Consider the following 15,939-nt stretch of genomic DNA (forward strand, 5'->3'; position numbering starts at 1 on the left):
CATCATTAGTACCAAGCCGCGCTGCACCTGTGCCCACAGCGGGGCGAAGCCGGGGGGCAGGAGCCGATGACGGTGGGGCTGAGCGCAGCAGCGTGGGTGCTCGGAGCATGCCCCGTGCCAGGCGGAGGCCGGGTGGGTGCCTCCTTGCCGCAGCCTTGCTGGTGTTGCCCCACTCAGCCTCATCCCCTTCTCAGCTTGTGACCTCATTGGTTACCTCATCAGTGCTTGAATGATTCATACGCCAACTAATATATATGATGGGAGCGTATGACGTGTAATACAGACCCCATCGGCTGGGCATTTGGTAATAATTATGGTGGAAGCGCAGCTAAACACTGCTCCGGAGACACGTAACAGCCGCTGGGCATTATTTGGAAGTCGGTGTTGCCTTTGTCTGTGCAAACTCTTCTACCCGCTGCCACGTATGGGCTCTGTGCTACCTGCTCACCTCCATGAGATCCTGGGCTTCCAGCCAAAAACCCACTCAGGTCTGTGGGGATTTGTTTTCCTTTGTGGCGCAGCAGACACCGATGCAAATCTAAGGCCCTTTATAAACGCAGATCAGCTCCCGTATCTCATATGCCTTGCTAGACATACAGATGACCACTTGGGATGTGCTAGGAAGAGGTAATATGAACCTAACTGCAAATCCATCGGTCCCCAGCGTCGTTGACAGAAAATGTAAAGCTTTCCAACGTCACGGGGTGAATCCGACTGCGTGTGGACAGCCCAACGTCTCGCATTTGGGCAAGAAACTTGGCGCAAGGGGTACCGGTTCGGTCAGCGTAAAAGGCCATGCCTAGGCGGGCTTTCTCGTCAGCAGAAGATGGAATTCTGGATGGGTTCTGGAAAGAGAGAAGCAAAGCCAAGCACGTTGCTGCCGACCGGTCCCCGGGCGAGCTTTCCCCCCCCCCAAGTTGCCAGAAGGCGTCAAGTCCCTTGCCCGCGGCAGATCCCCCCCGGGGCGGCGGCGGCCCCAGCCCTGACGCCCCTTTCCCTCCCTCCCCGCCTCCACCCGCCGCGGGGCCCGGAGCCGGGAACCGGGCGCGGGGCGCGAGGCGCGGGGCGGCGCGCGCGCGGCGGGGGGGCGGCGCGCGGGGCGGGCGCGGGGCGGTGCGCGCGGGGCGGGCGCGGATCGCGGCGGCGGCGGCGGCGGAGGCGGCGGCGGCGGCGGCGATGGCTTTCGAGGCGCTGGCGGAGGCGGCGGAGCGGTGGTGCGCCCGCACGCCCTTCCAGCTCATCGCCGCCGAGGAGACGGAGCGGCGCATGGACTTCTACGCCGAGCCCGGCGTCTCCTTCTACGTGCTCTGCCCGGAGGCCGCCTGCGGCGACAATTTCGTGAGTGCCCCGGGAGGGGACCGGAGCTGGGGGCCGGGGGGGGGGGGGTTGGTGCGGTCACGGGCGTGCGTGGGTATCCGTGCGTCTGCATGCATGGGCGGGCAGCGCCTTGCACCGCTTTGGGACATCCCCCCGCCTCTCCCTCCGTGCAGGTCCCCGGTGCTTGGGGGAGCACCCGAGGGGGAGCGCCGGGGGGGGGCGGCGGAGGACGGGGCCGTGCCCCCGAGGGGTGCGGGGATGGAGGGCGGCGGTGCCGGGGACAGGGCGGGGGACCGGGGGGATCCTCCCCAGCGCGCACCACAATCTGCAAAATGGAGTCCGCTACCGGTGGGGGGCGGCCCCGCGGGCAGGGCTGCGGGCAGGGACACCCCCCCCCCGCCTTCCCCATCACCCCGGCCCGGGGAGGCTGCGGGCTCCGGGGGGAAAGCAGGGGTGCGACCCCCCCCCCGCTCCTCCTGCGCCCCGCGGGGGCTGCAGCCGCTGCTTCCCCCGCGGCCCCCTCCGTCCTCCCGGGGGGCCGGGGCACGGCGCAGGGACGGGCGGACTGGCAGGGCTGTCACGGCAAATGGAGAATGGGCAGGAGGAATAAAATGGAGTCAGGATGACAGGAGGGCCGCGCCCCCCCCCCCCCGCCGCTCCCCCGGGCCCGCCGGGGCTGGGGGACCCGGGCAGGTGCCGGCTTGGCGCCGCCGCCTCCCCTCGCCGCCCCTCGCCGAGTTCAGCGGCAAGTTTGTGCAGAAATGGCACCGGCAAAACAACCCGTGGCTTTGGGATGGGGGGTGGTGGTGTTCCCCTCCCCCCCAGCCCTCCCGGTGGCGAGCAGAAGTGCAAGAAGAGTTACCGAAAAGCGGCACCGCTCCACGGGGTTTGTAACCTGCAAAGCTCCAGTTAGCTGCAATGGAAGGATTTTATTTTATTTTTTTACAAAACAGCTCCTAGCAGAGACCATTATTATAAGAATGTTGTAGGTCCTTCCCTTGCCGGAGCAACTTTCATCCCTTCACCTGCTTGACAAATGTTCATTAATTCCCTTTCCAACAGGTAAGTGCAGTATGAACCCATTTGACAGATGGGTTCATGGAAACAAAGAGCAGTGAAGTGACTTCTCCCAGACCACAAATCTCAGCGAGCAGGACATTTATTCACTGTGTCGGGCAGATGGTCGTGCTGAATTATGAAAGAAGTTATCTGGAGTTTAGTTATGCATCTGTCCAGGGATACAAGAGACCTTCAGCCACAGTCCCGGCCGTGGCAGTGGAGCATCTCTGGGTATGGATTCTCCTGGTCCACGGTGGGTCTAGCCCTGCACACCCATCTTCCCAGCACCTATGAGCTGTCAAACCCCGGCGCTCATTCCCTTCCAGAGATGCCTGTGCCCAGAAAGGGCCGTACCTGCTGGACTCCTGTTCAGGGACACGTATGCATTCAATGCAGGACTAGGCTAAAGCTGTGATTGGATACTAACGATACCGTAAACTGCAAAGGAAGGTCATTATTTTTCTTAGATGTATATTGTTTCTTTATACGCTGCTCAATAATTGAGCAAACTCTTTCAAAACATAATCTAGTCAACTTTAAAAAAAATCTTAAGCAGTTTCAGACCCTATTCCCATGCTTCCAACACTGGCCAATTTTTGTGGGTTTGCAGCCACATTTTCCCTTTTTTTTTGGCGAATATTTTCATTCCAGGGTTGCTGTGGGAAGGACTGCCCGCCCAGAGCCGCCAATAGTAAAACTGAGCAGAAAGGCCAAGTCCTGTCAAATGCAGAATGTAAACAGTGGAAAACTAGAAGCAGTGTTTTCTTCTGTCTTTTTTTGGCATTATTACTTGAGGCACTTTTTGCAGTAATAATACTTTTAAGACAAGCAGATAGGTGTCATTCTTAATTCTTTTCCTGTTGATGGTGTCTCTTTAATGCGATTAAGAACCACTAATGAGCTGATTCACCAGGATCGTGTTTTCTGCTCTTAGTGCACTGTAGTACTTTATTTCTGCTCCCAGCTTGGCTATCTTGGTTTTTTTGCAGTAATTTTCTTTTTTTATGTTCCAGAAGATAAGTTTCCTTTCTATGTGCAATTACAGGCTAAAGTTTATTTTAAGGAGACTTAATGCAAGCCAGGGGACTGATTCTCATTTGCACTTGAGCCTTGTTGCATGGCTCCAGTAACACAATGGAGTGTGAAAGTGAGTAAATATAAACAGAATTCACAGTGGCACAATTTACAGCCTTTTTGCACCCCGTGACTCTTATAAAGGAGCCTCACATTTAATAAGCATCTGGTGCCTGGTATTCTTGTTCTCTTCCTTTATGTCTTCATTTCATAATAATGCGGCTTAAAAAGCTATGTAGGAGGTGCCAGAGAAGGCCATGATAACCCACTTGTAAGGAGGAAATGATGAGCATGATGAACTTAAAAGGGAGGAGGAGAAAAACATGGAAAGGTTGCCAAGATGCAATCCGGGGGAGAATAACTCTGAATTTTGTATAAAATCAGAGATTTCAGATCACAGCAATCATACATTTTTAATTTCCTGTAAAGGTATCTTTCGGCTAGGTTTTTAACATGCTAGGGGTGCAGAAGACCGATCTAGATTCCTATTGGCATTTTCAGTACCACCTGGCCACTAAAACTCCCTGAATCAGCATTTTAGATAGCTGAACTATGTATAATTTAGCTCCTGAGGCTCGTGGTGTTCTCAGAAAATTAATTTGACTTCTATAGCCACAACCAATGAGGGTAAGGGTTACGATGCTATTCTTTATAGTCCGTCATTTGTTTTGTCACCATGTTATTGCTGGTATTCAAAGTAACTGATAAAGCAAATAAAAATATGATCCCACCTTGATGCAAGATTTCCTGTACAATATTTTAGAACAGAGTCAGTGAGTCTGAATATTTTCTGGAAGTTGAATTATCCCCACAAAGACAAAGTTTTGCTGCCACGTTCAGCGGGTGAGCTGGTTAGAAAAAGGTGGTCCAGCAAGTGACTGTCATCCAGCAACACTGAATCACGTAAAGGCGTGAGGAAAAGCAAACCCCTCCAGATGCAACCCTATGAATTGCCTCAGCTATGTGCTGTGTGTAGATGCTGGACTAAGTAATTCAACCATGATCGTAGGTCAGCTGAGGTGGAAATCAGTGGCTGTGTGCTTTTGTAGTGACACAGAGCAACCCTGAGCAAAACTGGGCAAGCTTGGAAAACACATACTCAGATGGTGAGGTTAATATTTTCTTTAATTGCGCAGCCACGGCCAAGCACTGTGGTCCACTGGTTTGCCAACAGCCCACTTCTCCCACTGCAAAGAGGTTCTCAGGCATCAGGGTTTTTCCAGGAAAAGCATCTCCGTATGTGCAGCCTCACTGACTGCTCTAACTTTCTAAGCAAGAGCTGAGTCCTCAAATTACATTTGTTTTTATTTTGAGAGGCCAAAATTCCTTTCGCAGGTTCCTCTGGAGATGCGTGAGTCAGTGGTGAGACTCAATTCCAGCACTGCCTCGGTGCAGAGCTGAACGTTCACAGAGAACTGCAGATGCAGCTGAATATACAGGTGTTATAACCCTGGTCTTTGTTACAGTTAAGGATTTTTCTTGGGAGGGAGGGTGAAATCAAGCCATTTCCAAAAGAGATGCATGCACTAATGAGAGATTAATGTAGCGTGTTTGTTGCTACAGCCAAAGTTTTAAATCTTCTGCAGACGTGGAAATTGTTGGAAGCCTTACTTGCTTATTGCCGTATGATGCTATGCAAAAAAGTCTCTTCAAAGGCTCAGTGCTCAAGTTACTGACTTAGATTTTCCCCTCATGCTAGATCATCTTATTCTGTGCTACTGCTGACAAATTCACACTGGAGTCTAAAATGTGGTGCAGCTTGAAAAGAAACTGTAAAAACATGGTAGGACAACATGGGGTTAACTTTCCCTGGGGAACAAACTAGCTATTATTTATAGGGCCTGATTTTCATTTATGTGGAAGCTCCTGTGTATAGCTCTGGTAGTCAAAAGAAGCCACAATTTAAACAAGAATGAGGATGTTAGCAGTCATAATCGTTTTATACATATAAACAATTACAACTAGTTTAGCGCGAGCCGTGAACTGCCAAGCTGCAACATCCAGCTCTTAAGTTTGACGCAAAGATTGTAAGTAACCAAATGGTTATTGCTAACCCCAAGTATTAAGAAATCGTGGGCCAGACCTCCAAAATCTCGAGGCTGTTCTTAAAATGTTGTGATTTGGAAGTGTTCATTTGATATTTTAAAGAGGGTTCATTTGAGTTCACTTCATGTACCTTCTGCCTTTTTAGGCCATAGAAGTCACAAAGTGTGGACTTTTTTTTTTTTTTTTTTTTTTTTGTAAACAGAAGCTGAGATTTGGTTGTATATTTATAGGACTACAAGGCCCATGACTCTTAAGATGGCATGAAGTATCGTGAGACTTGTGGTATGTGCCTTTGAGAGTTGGCAAGACTGTAAAGAACTTATTTTTATTGCCAGGCTGGTTAAGAGATGACTCTGGTTATATGGAAAGAGCAGAACCTACTCAGTAAGGCAGGGCTCTTTGCATAACAAAACATTTCACTATGTTTATGCTTGTAAAATGCAACAAGCAGCAAAGAAAATGTAGGTCAAGTGAGGTTCAGAGCAAGGCAGTTACAGTTTTCATCTTAAAGATGCAGCTTAGGTGATGTTAAGTAGTGTTTTCGTTCAGAGAGTGTAAAACTGCATCCCTGGGAGGTATTCACCACTGAACAGCAAGGCGACATGCAAGCCTTATGTTAGGGACTGAAACATCTGCCGTTCTGACTCTTTCCCTGAATGTTAGTTAAGCTTCAGAGAGACCCTCCTGTTTCCTTGTTTAAGCGTAACCTACTGTTTATAGCACAGTAAAAATCTGCACGGCACTTTGGGGAAAAGAGCTGCTGTGCAAAAACAGAGGTATAAGAATCTCAAACCAATTTTGCAGTATTACGCTTCTCTGTGAAGCGGACTGCCTAAGACAGTCCCGTGCACAAAGTCTTCAAAAAGAAGGTCTTTTACAAGTATGCGTTAGCTTGTGCTGCGTGCTGCCCTTGTGTGCAAGAAGCATTGTTGCCGGAGTGCTTCCACCATCGCTCACCAGCGCTGTTTCAAACAAGCCCATAGCAGCAGAATAAGCATCAATTTTGAGAGAGGCTTCACAGAGCCAGGCTGGAAACCAGCATCTCTGAAGCAAGAGCAAGTTGAGAAGAATATCCCAAATGGGTTTAAATGTGCCTGCCTGGGAAGAGAAGATTTGGGTCTAGGAGGAGTAAACCTCAAAACAGGGAGGGAGGCATGAAGTGTCAGGAAGTTGTGAGTGCCCAAATGTCTCTCCTTGGCTCTGTGTTTAACCTGTGGGTATATTTTGCATCTTTTCTTCTGTGTCGTTAAGAGAATTACACATTGAGTTTCACCTCCAGAGTCATGGTCACGTCACACTTGCACTAACGCCAGGAAGACGAAGAGATGCTTTAGCTCCTCCTGAGGGCTTCATTGCAGCGGATGATGCAGAAGAAGAGAAAACCCAATGTGAATTCAAGGTCTGAGCAGGGCTGATGTCAAATGAAAACACCTTTACTCATAAAACGCGCATGCGCAAGGTGTGCGTACACTTCATTGCTGGTGCAGTCATAAGGCGTTTTCTCTTCTGGATGGATTTCCCTGCTTTCCGATGCATCATGTTAATAAAATCAAGGTTCCTCGTCAGAAGTGTGGCTTCTGAAACAGCCTGTAGTGCCTGTCCCCAGTGCGGGTCTGAACTGCAGGAGGCCCAGTGTACTTTGGCAGATGTTTACAACATGTCACCTTATAAAATCACGTGGAAAGGCTGGTCTGAATTCCTGTTAATGCCTTTTCTTTCTTGTGTTGCTGTTGGCTTTCAGCATGTGTGGAGCGAAAGTGAGGACTGCTTGCCTTTTCTGCAGCTCGCACAGGATTACATCTCCTCCTGCGGGAAAAAGACACTCCATGAAATATTGGAAAAAGTCTTCAAATCCTTCAGACCCGTAAGTGCCTCTTTTTTACTTCTAAACATTGACAGTTACCTGTGACTTTTAATAGGATAGCGCTGGATGGAGCAAAGTGGTTTTTCTTCTGCAGGGACTTACATCTCCAGTCAGCTGCCTGGGTGCAGGGGTGTTAGCACGTAAGCTACTATCAGGCAATTGGAAATTGTTTCTTGGAAGCCAGCTGCCTTTTTATTTCCATCTCTGCGTTTGAGAGGATGAGATTCCCACGCGGGGTGGGAGGCCAACTGGTGTGGCAGCCGGTGGCACTGGCTCCCCAGCTGTGCAGGGGCTCCCATCCTGCTGATGCGGTGCTGACTCCGAGGAACGGGATGCGAGTCAGCGCTGCGGGACTTTGTGGCAGTTATTTCCTGGCACTGGAATTGAGGAATTCTGCAAGGATGTGAGTAGGGAGAGTAAACCTCTGAGAAGCTGTAAATACAGTTTCTCCTCAGAGTGGCTTGTTTTATTTTAGGGTTGTTTTTTTTTTCCCCCAAGTGGTCCAGATTTTGCTGTTTGGATGGTTGCCACTTGGTATTTGCAAACGCCAGTTTGGTCACTGCTTGAGAAAGAGGTTGGAGCAGAAGCTGGGTTTTATGGGGAGGAGGTGTGTCTTTTTCTGGTTTGCTGCTACTCAGCTTTCTCTGTCCTTGGGTAACACTAAGATTTTGGTCAAAGCCTGGGTTGCATGAGGGTGAGGTGACAGGCTGGCTGTTGTCCTTCATTTTTGCCAAATCCTCCCGTTGCACAGCCTCTCCTTTTGAGAGCCTTGGGCTGGGTAAGGGGCTGGTGCAAAGCAGAGCAGAGGTTCGTTGCCAGAGCCATGCTCCCATGATGTCCATGGGAAAGCTGACCGATGGACGTTTTTAAACTCAACTGAAAATGTAGATGTTTTTCCCTCCTCTCTTTTTCTGGCTGACTAATCGAGAAGACTGAAAATGTATCCCAAGTATTTAGAGCAAAAGGGAGGGCCTGGAGCGACGATATGAAAACACCGGCCCTCCCTGTGTTACACCCTTGCATTGCCTTGCCGTGGACCGCCGCAGCTGGTCGACATAAAAGAGCATCGTTTTAAAGAATCCTTTGAGAGACTGGAAATAAATAGAACAGATGCACACTTTTCTTAGAAAGGACTGGAAATCTGATCCATCAGTACAGCTGCTTGTAATTGTGAAAACATAGAAAAATATAAATATGTTTCCTAGAACAGCATTCCACTCTTGGATCTTCATAGCTGTTTTCTCCTGCTCAGAAAAGCTGTGTCTTTGAGGAGAAGCTTCCATTGGTTTAACTAAAGAGGACTTCAGAAAGACTTAAACTGGTACAGATCAGTTATTTCCTTTAAACCACATTTATTTCAGCATAGGTTAAGTTGCTGAGAAATTGGCTTCAGTCAAAGCAAGTTAAGCTACTCTTCAGAATAAAAAGGTTCAAAGTGAGAGGAACCATTATGCTCATTTAGTTGGGGCCCTTCGTTAATACATCACATTTCACCCCATGATTCCTACCACTGAGCACATAAATTGTGGTTGAGCTGGAGCATATCTTTTCTGAAGACACCCAGTCTTGATGTAAAGTCTGCAGATGACTTAAAGGCTACAACACTACTAGGCTCTTTTTCTCATCATTAGTTACGCTCCTTTGAAAAGCTTTTATTTACAGTCTGCATTTTTCTAGTTTTGCCTCCTAACTGTTGTATTTCATTATGCTTTTGTCTGCTCAAGAATGGTGTCCTCAATTGTCAGAGACCTCTTGCAGACTGTAGTCAAGTACCTCTTAATTTTCTCTTGGATGTACCATGAAGATTAAGTTTCTCAGATTCTCCTTTGACCTAGTATTGAGTGATTTGCATCAGTGTAACAAAACCAGTTTTATCATTCAAGGTATGGTTGTGTGTAGACAAGTCTAATAAGGAATGTATTGACATTTTCCCCTTACTGTAATTATTAAAAATAGGACATGCATGGTAGGATAGATTTTAAAAAGTGAAGGGTGTTACAGTAGATGTATGGAAACAGTTATTTTACACCCTCAGGCCTTTGCCAAAACAAAATCACTTTTCTTCAGTATGGGGAAATTATTTCCATGGCATTACTTTGCGCTGTTCCCCATCCTTTCTCTGCTGGACCTGTTTTGCTACTGACACCACCTTGCTGTGAGCGTGGAGGTAACAGTGCATTTCCAAGACATTTCTTCTCCACTATCCCAACCAAATCTGCTGTCAGAGACTGGTCTGGCAAATTTCAGTGTGAAAACTGGTGTTGAAGGTCAGACCGGGCTCTTCTGAGTTGTCTGATGGTCTTGGCTACTCAATCTGAGACACTGAGGAGGGGCAAGGGTTTTAGCATGTGCTTGGTAAGTACCTTCTGAAAGTCTTTTCCATTTCGATATTTCCAGCCAGACATCCGAGATTATGAGGCAGTTTTGAAAGTCTTTGTTGGGGTCCTTCAAAGGGAAATGTTGAGGAGGAGATGGTGCATCTGCAGCTCTCCATGCCCGCATGCACTGCACAAGCACCTGCCCTCCCTTAACCAAAGGCTCCCAGACTGATTTTTGCCTGGTAACTCATCTCAGCCCTGCTCTGCACATTCATGACAACAGCCCAGCTGTGTCTCTGCAGGCTTACCCTGGGGCTGCGGCGTGGGAAGGGACTGGCTGCTCACGCTTCTGGGCCCCATGTTTCAGAGGCGGTGAGATGCCCAGCAGTTAGCATCCCTCTCAGTGAGAGAGAGAGAGATTTCCCTCCGCTCGCCACTCTTCCCTGCCTGCAGGAGGCAATGAGGGCTGTCTGGGGGCTGCTCACCAGCCCTTGCTGCTCTTGGGCATCTCTCCCTTATGTTTTATGGACATAAACACAGTGCCAGGGCAGGATATTTATTTAGATGAGGCTTTTAAAAAGTGTTAGGTAACCTGCGACAGCTAAACCGCACCTCTAAACCCTGCTGAAGTCAAGGTCAAGCTATTTCTTTACTGAAGGTGGGGGGGGCATGTTGTCTCTGCCCATTACTACCTTCCTGGGTCAGTTTCCACAAAACTCTGTGATTTGCCTTATTATCCTCTTAATTCAGGGAGCATCCGAAAGTGACAGACACCATACAGGTACATGAAGTGGTACCAATAGCACTGGGCTCAAATACCACTATTTCCCTCCGAGTATCCCATCTCCTCCGACGCCCTTGTCTCTCTGGTGCCAGAAGTGTCCATGCTGGTGCTTGTAAGCACATCTGCTTGGAGACTAAGCCCCTCATGCTGAGATTCGACAGAACCACGTTATCTCTAGTGTAGCATCGTGTGGACCGCTAAAACGCGGTCTTGTACTTGGTTTATTTTTCAGCATGCTTGTATGTCAGCTTTTGGTAGGAGGCAATGTCAGTCTGCTTTTGTGACTTAAAAACTACTAGGTTATTTGTATAAAATCAGGGCACTTTGAAAGAGTTAAGAAAGAAAGACAAATAAAAAATGCCTGAGGGACATCACACCAACTGGCAGAGTTTGCAGAGAACCAAAACGTGAGTCGTACAATTTAGCAGCAAATTCCAGGGCTCCCACATTGAGCTCACCTTCAGCCTAAAAAGCCTACATCTGAACTGGGGAGTCTGCAGTGTAAAAGCCATTTATCCCACATTCATTGAATTCCTACACGTCCCAGTGACCTCTCCTTTACCTCCAGATGGGTCGTTTGGCCAGCAGGAATAAATGGATGTAGTTCGGGTGGTGCTGCTGCTGGTTGTTGTCCTCCCACCCTCCTCACCACCCTCCTGCCCTCTTTCTCCCCACGCATCCCCACCTGGCAGTTTTGTTCCCCTTGGCTGTTTGGCTGATGGATCAGCTCTCTTTTTTCTACACCCTTTCCTGTTTTACCTCTTTCCTCCTCGTTTTTGCTCTCCATTAAAGTCCTTTCAAGTCTGCCACATAGCTGATACTTTAGTATATGAATTAGATATGGACTAGAAGCAGAAACTAGTGTGTTTGAAAGGAGACGAGGTGGGAGTCGGTCTAGGGTCAACTCAGGCCACCTTCATCGTCTTATTTTGTCTTCATCTTTTACACACCCTCCTTGTGCTTTGACCCAATGTTTGTAGAGCTCCCTGCACTTTGGACCCTGATCCTCCCTCCTTGGGGTCAAGGTGTGGGCTGATTTGTCACTGCAGTCCAGAGAGCAGTAAGGGGTTAACAGTGGTGATGGACTATAGTCCTGTGGAAGGCGAGGAGATGTGACCCCTAAAAGCAGGACCTGCATGGTCAAGGTCCTCGGTGCCTTGGAAGATCCTAAAATGTCTGTGAGAGAACAAAACTGCACCTTTCTTGGAGGAACATCCCATCCCATCCCATCCCATCCCATCCCATCCCATCCCATCCCATCCCATCCCATCCCCATCCTTCCTGTGCTCCGTAAAACCACTAACGTTAGTGGCATCACTCTCTGATCTATGCTGCACGAGGGAGAGAAGATTTGGATTTCCCGAGGGCAAAGGGAGAGGGGATGTATGAAAAGCAGGACGTGCTCCCCATCCTTTGGGATCGTGCGCGTCTTTGCAGTTCTCGTGGTGTGTGTTGTGTTTTCCGTGCTAATTTTGCACGAGAAGGGCTTACAGTATCCCATGAAATGAAGACTCATGTGGCTCATTTCCCTGCAAATCAAGGAGGAATTCTAACCAGAGCTGGGCAAAAAAAAAGGTGATCAAAGCTCTTTCTGCCGGGTGATATAAACGGAGCAATACCACGCTCACATTTAATTTGAATACACTGAATCAGTTTAGCAAAAATAATACTGGTGGGTAAGAAAGTCTGTAGACCTTGCTTTTGCATTTTAAGAACTGAGTATTTTAATTTTGGCTTCAACATGAAACAAAACCCCCGCATCCTGAAAATGAACCCAGTAGTTTCACGTTCAGTTAAGCATTTGATTTGAAAAATACGTATGCATACGAATATTTACTTTTTGTTCTGCTCAGAAACCAAGAACATTTTCAGCTTGGGGTCTCTCTGTAAGTATTTTTAAAATGCGAAGGGCGGGGGGTAGTCAGCAAATTCTCCTTCCATTTCCCTGCCGAAGAAACCCTGCAACTAAAAAGCTGTTTTTTCTCCCAGTGGCAGTGAGGAATACAAGCTTTATTGGACCCAGAGGCTAATTCTGTGCGTTGTCTTTGTACCCACTGAATAATTTTGAATGTTGATCACAGACTAAATTAGTTTAGGTCCCTAAAAATCTGCCTCGTCACAGCCTTCTCATTTTCATGCTACCACCTAGCGAGTGTCACTCTCCTCCTGATTTTTTTTTCTGGGTTTTGCCTCTTTTGAGAGCTAACAGCTGCGTCACTCTCCAAACAGAGTGTTGCATGCATCTGTGCTGCTCTTCCAGCCCTGGCAAGCTAAATACATGGTATTCCAAATAATGCCTGGCGTGTGATTTTGCTTTGTGGATATTAATAGCTGCTAGTGTAGGATCTAATATGAGATTTCCACAACAGATGCATTATTTTGACTATTATTTGGTTTATGTGTCTTCCTGACTTCTGTTGGCTTGGCAACCTTTTGGAGGAGAGGGGAAAAGTTCAAACGTCGCTGTTTTCTCCTTTTCCTGTAGAGAACAAGTGCCTTTGCAGTGATGGGAGCCATCAGGTGGAGGCATGCAGACATTGTACAAGGAAGATGGGCTGGCCATTCTTCACAAGCCCAAGTCTAATTTGCAGAAATTTAAAGGGAGTCAGACAATTTTAAGTTGAATACACAGTATTTCTCACTGCGAGGGCTTCACCCAGCGTGCAAGGCTTTGTCTGGTGTGATGGAATGAAGGGTAAAAGAGAAGCACTTAACATGGTGGGATCTTTAGGTTTTTAGGGACTCGTTGCCTACCCCATACTAGCCAGTCCTGCATGAGGATGCTTTCTTCTTTGGCTTTTGTAGGGTTGCTGAACACAATCTTACACCAAGGTAACTACTGCTACAGTATGATCACAGTTCTTTCTGAAGTTAAACCACTGCCAAGTCTAAACACTCAATTTGTGATATGACCTTAGGGAAGAACGTGAAGCTTTTTGCAAGTGCTTTGCTTTGGTTTTATTTATCTTCCGGTCTCTGAGCCCTTAATTTGGTGTGAGGATGCATTTTCAAATCTTTATCTATCACAGGAGGGAGAGAAAGAGAGTCGAGATTGTTATGTGGTACTATTATTCCAGGGTTTGAGGTTTTCAAGAAGTGGCACCTAGGTATTGTGTGAAGATTTGCAGTGAAGTTGCACGAGCGGGTAATTCGCTATTACACAGTATTTTCTCTTCTTTGTAGTTACTTGGGCTTCCAGATGTTGATGATGATGCATTTGAAGAATATAACGCAGATGTGGAAGAAGAGGAACCAGAAGCCGATCACCAACAGATGGGTGTCAGTCAGCAGTGATTTTCTGAGAAGCTAAAATATTCGGAAGCCTTTGGTACCAGGTGGGGTCAGGTGGTCCCACGTTAGTCTGTTCGAATTAGCGCATCACATGGGGATATCTGGCTCCCAGGATAAAAGTTTTACAAAAAGGTTTAAAAAAAAAATATTTAATAATAATAATCTGTGATGAGCTTTGCTAAGAAGTGACCTGAATTTTGCTCCTGCTTCAGTGGGTTTTCTATGGAGTTGTCTTGGTAGCATTCTGCCGTTATCAGTCTAGAAGTAGTTTTGTCGCTGACTTGTCTCTTCGATTTGTGTTTGAGAGTAGCATTCATTGACATGAATGTAGAGTACCATGAATGTAGGAAGCGTGTGGTGAGAGTGCCAAGTCCTCACCGGTGACCTTTCCGAGGAAACCAGCGCAGAGAGCAAACGTGACCTGCGCTTTTTGTTTTAGTTCAACAGCTATGGTTTTTGACAAAGTACCAAACTTGGAGAGATTTCTCCTGAAAAGCACTAGTTTAATAGTGGTCGGTACTGCAGAAGTGCCCATGAAGGCTTAACGAAAATAATGACAAGCAGGAAATCCAGGGGAGTGTTGGCGTCAGGCATATTCATGTCGTTTTACTGACGCCTGCGTTTACAAGTGCTGGATTAATAACTGGGAGTAATTAGTATCACGTTATAACCAACCCTGGTACTCCGACACCGTTTGATCCAAAGCCAAGTGCTGCTTTCGTACAAATCAATTAAAAAATAGCCATCGCCTATCCCACTTCTGCATGACAACCAACTTTAAGCTTTGCTGTTTTTAATACACTGATAAATTATTACTCAAACCTCACGGCATTGTGAATTGAAGTGCAACTTAACTTTGAAGCCATAAGGGTATAAACCAGCACCACCTGGCTCTTAATATTATGCTGGACCTGTTCCTCTCCCTGGGCCTTTGAGCTGGTCTGGGCATTTACACCTTGTTGGAAGGGAGCTAAAATACTACTACTTTGGCTGATATGAAAACTAGTGAGCTTTTACTTACCTGGGGACTTACTCCCCAGAGGGGTTTGGCAGGGTCTTTGTATAAAGGAGAAGATGACCCCTCGTATTTTCTACCTATTTTGCATAGATTTAAGTAACTAACTCGGGTGAGTGCCAGACTGTGAAGGTGCAGGGTCTCTTTATCTACTTACCTTTTGTACTGAAAACGTAAGAAGCAAAGGGGATTCTGTTGTAATACAGCTGTTTTCCACAATCAAGCAAAATGTTTCTAAATTTACTCCTTTTTTCCAATTTTTTAAAAATCATTAAATGAAGGTCACATGCTTCAAAAGCCCTTTTATACAGAATTAGCTTTATAAAAACAAAAAGTGAGTGAAGAGAAAATGCTTGGACAACTCCTAGAAACAACTCGCACCATTTTGAAAACCCTGTTGTTAGCGATGTCTCCTTTTCAGTAGATTTTTTAAAGACTTTTTTTTCAAGGTTACTTAAGAGAGCAAGTTTTCTTGGTGGTTTACATTTCTGATGATGGCTTGAGAGATGCATAGCACTTGATTTTTCCAATCTGGGGCAAAGACCTTCCATAACCGGGATGGTGTGTGGTACCTGAGTATGCACAGAAGTGTCTGCAACACTGTAAAAGTCAGAGTTTAAGAATATAAAAAAAAAAAATGGAAGAGAAACAGAGCTTAATGCAACTTTGTACATTCTTTCGGCATGCAGGCATAAACATGGTAGTCGCAGCACATTTTCTATGGACTAGTGACGTGAGAACCGTGGCAGTTCATTGTATAACACTGTACAGCAGCAATAGGCTTTTTGCTTACTAAAATAAAGTGTAAGACCAGTGGTTTCCATCCCTGCTTTAAGTCCCTAAGTTTTTCTTTCCTCTCCAGCTAAAGCAGATGCCATAACCTTAAACAGAATCTTGCTTCGGGGAACCTTTCTCTTTGCAGCATCCAATCCTTTGGTTGCAGCTCATACAAGTAGATCTTTTGGGGCTGACTTTCCTCTGCTGTAACGTAATGCAAGACATGATTTACAGTAGCGCAAGCTGGAGGCAAAGTCCTGCCGTTCAGGTTTGCCAGCCACTTGCACCCGTTTTGCTTAGGTGCAGGCGGCTGGCACCGACACACACATGCACGCCGCCACACACACAGCCGCACAAGCCCCAGGCATGGCTGCATCGTGAGCTGGGCTGCAGG

At 47.1% G+C, this 15,939-nt stretch overlaps 1 protein-coding gene across 1 annotated transcript; it reads left to right on the plus strand.

Annotated features, from left to right (window-relative positions):
- Window positions 1–1,176: 1,176 nt before the first annotated feature.
- On the plus strand, window positions 1,177–13,756 carry MTURN (maturin, neural progenitor differentiation regulator homolog; the record flags this gene model as incomplete). Its single annotated transcript, XM_082307963.1, has 3 exons — window positions 1,177–1,338; window positions 7,238–7,360; window positions 13,646–13,756. The coding sequence occupies 3 exons, from the start codon at window positions 1,177–1,179 to the stop codon at window positions 13,754–13,756; spliced, it is 396 nt and encodes a 131-aa protein (XP_082164089.1).
- Window positions 13,757–15,939: the final 2,183 nt, after the last annotated feature.

This window comes from Platalea leucorodia, assembly GCF_965183815.1.
Source record: "Platalea leucorodia genome assembly, chromosome: 1".
NCBI classification, from domain to species: Eukaryota; Metazoa; Chordata; class Aves; order Pelecaniformes; family Threskiornithidae; genus Platalea; species Platalea leucorodia.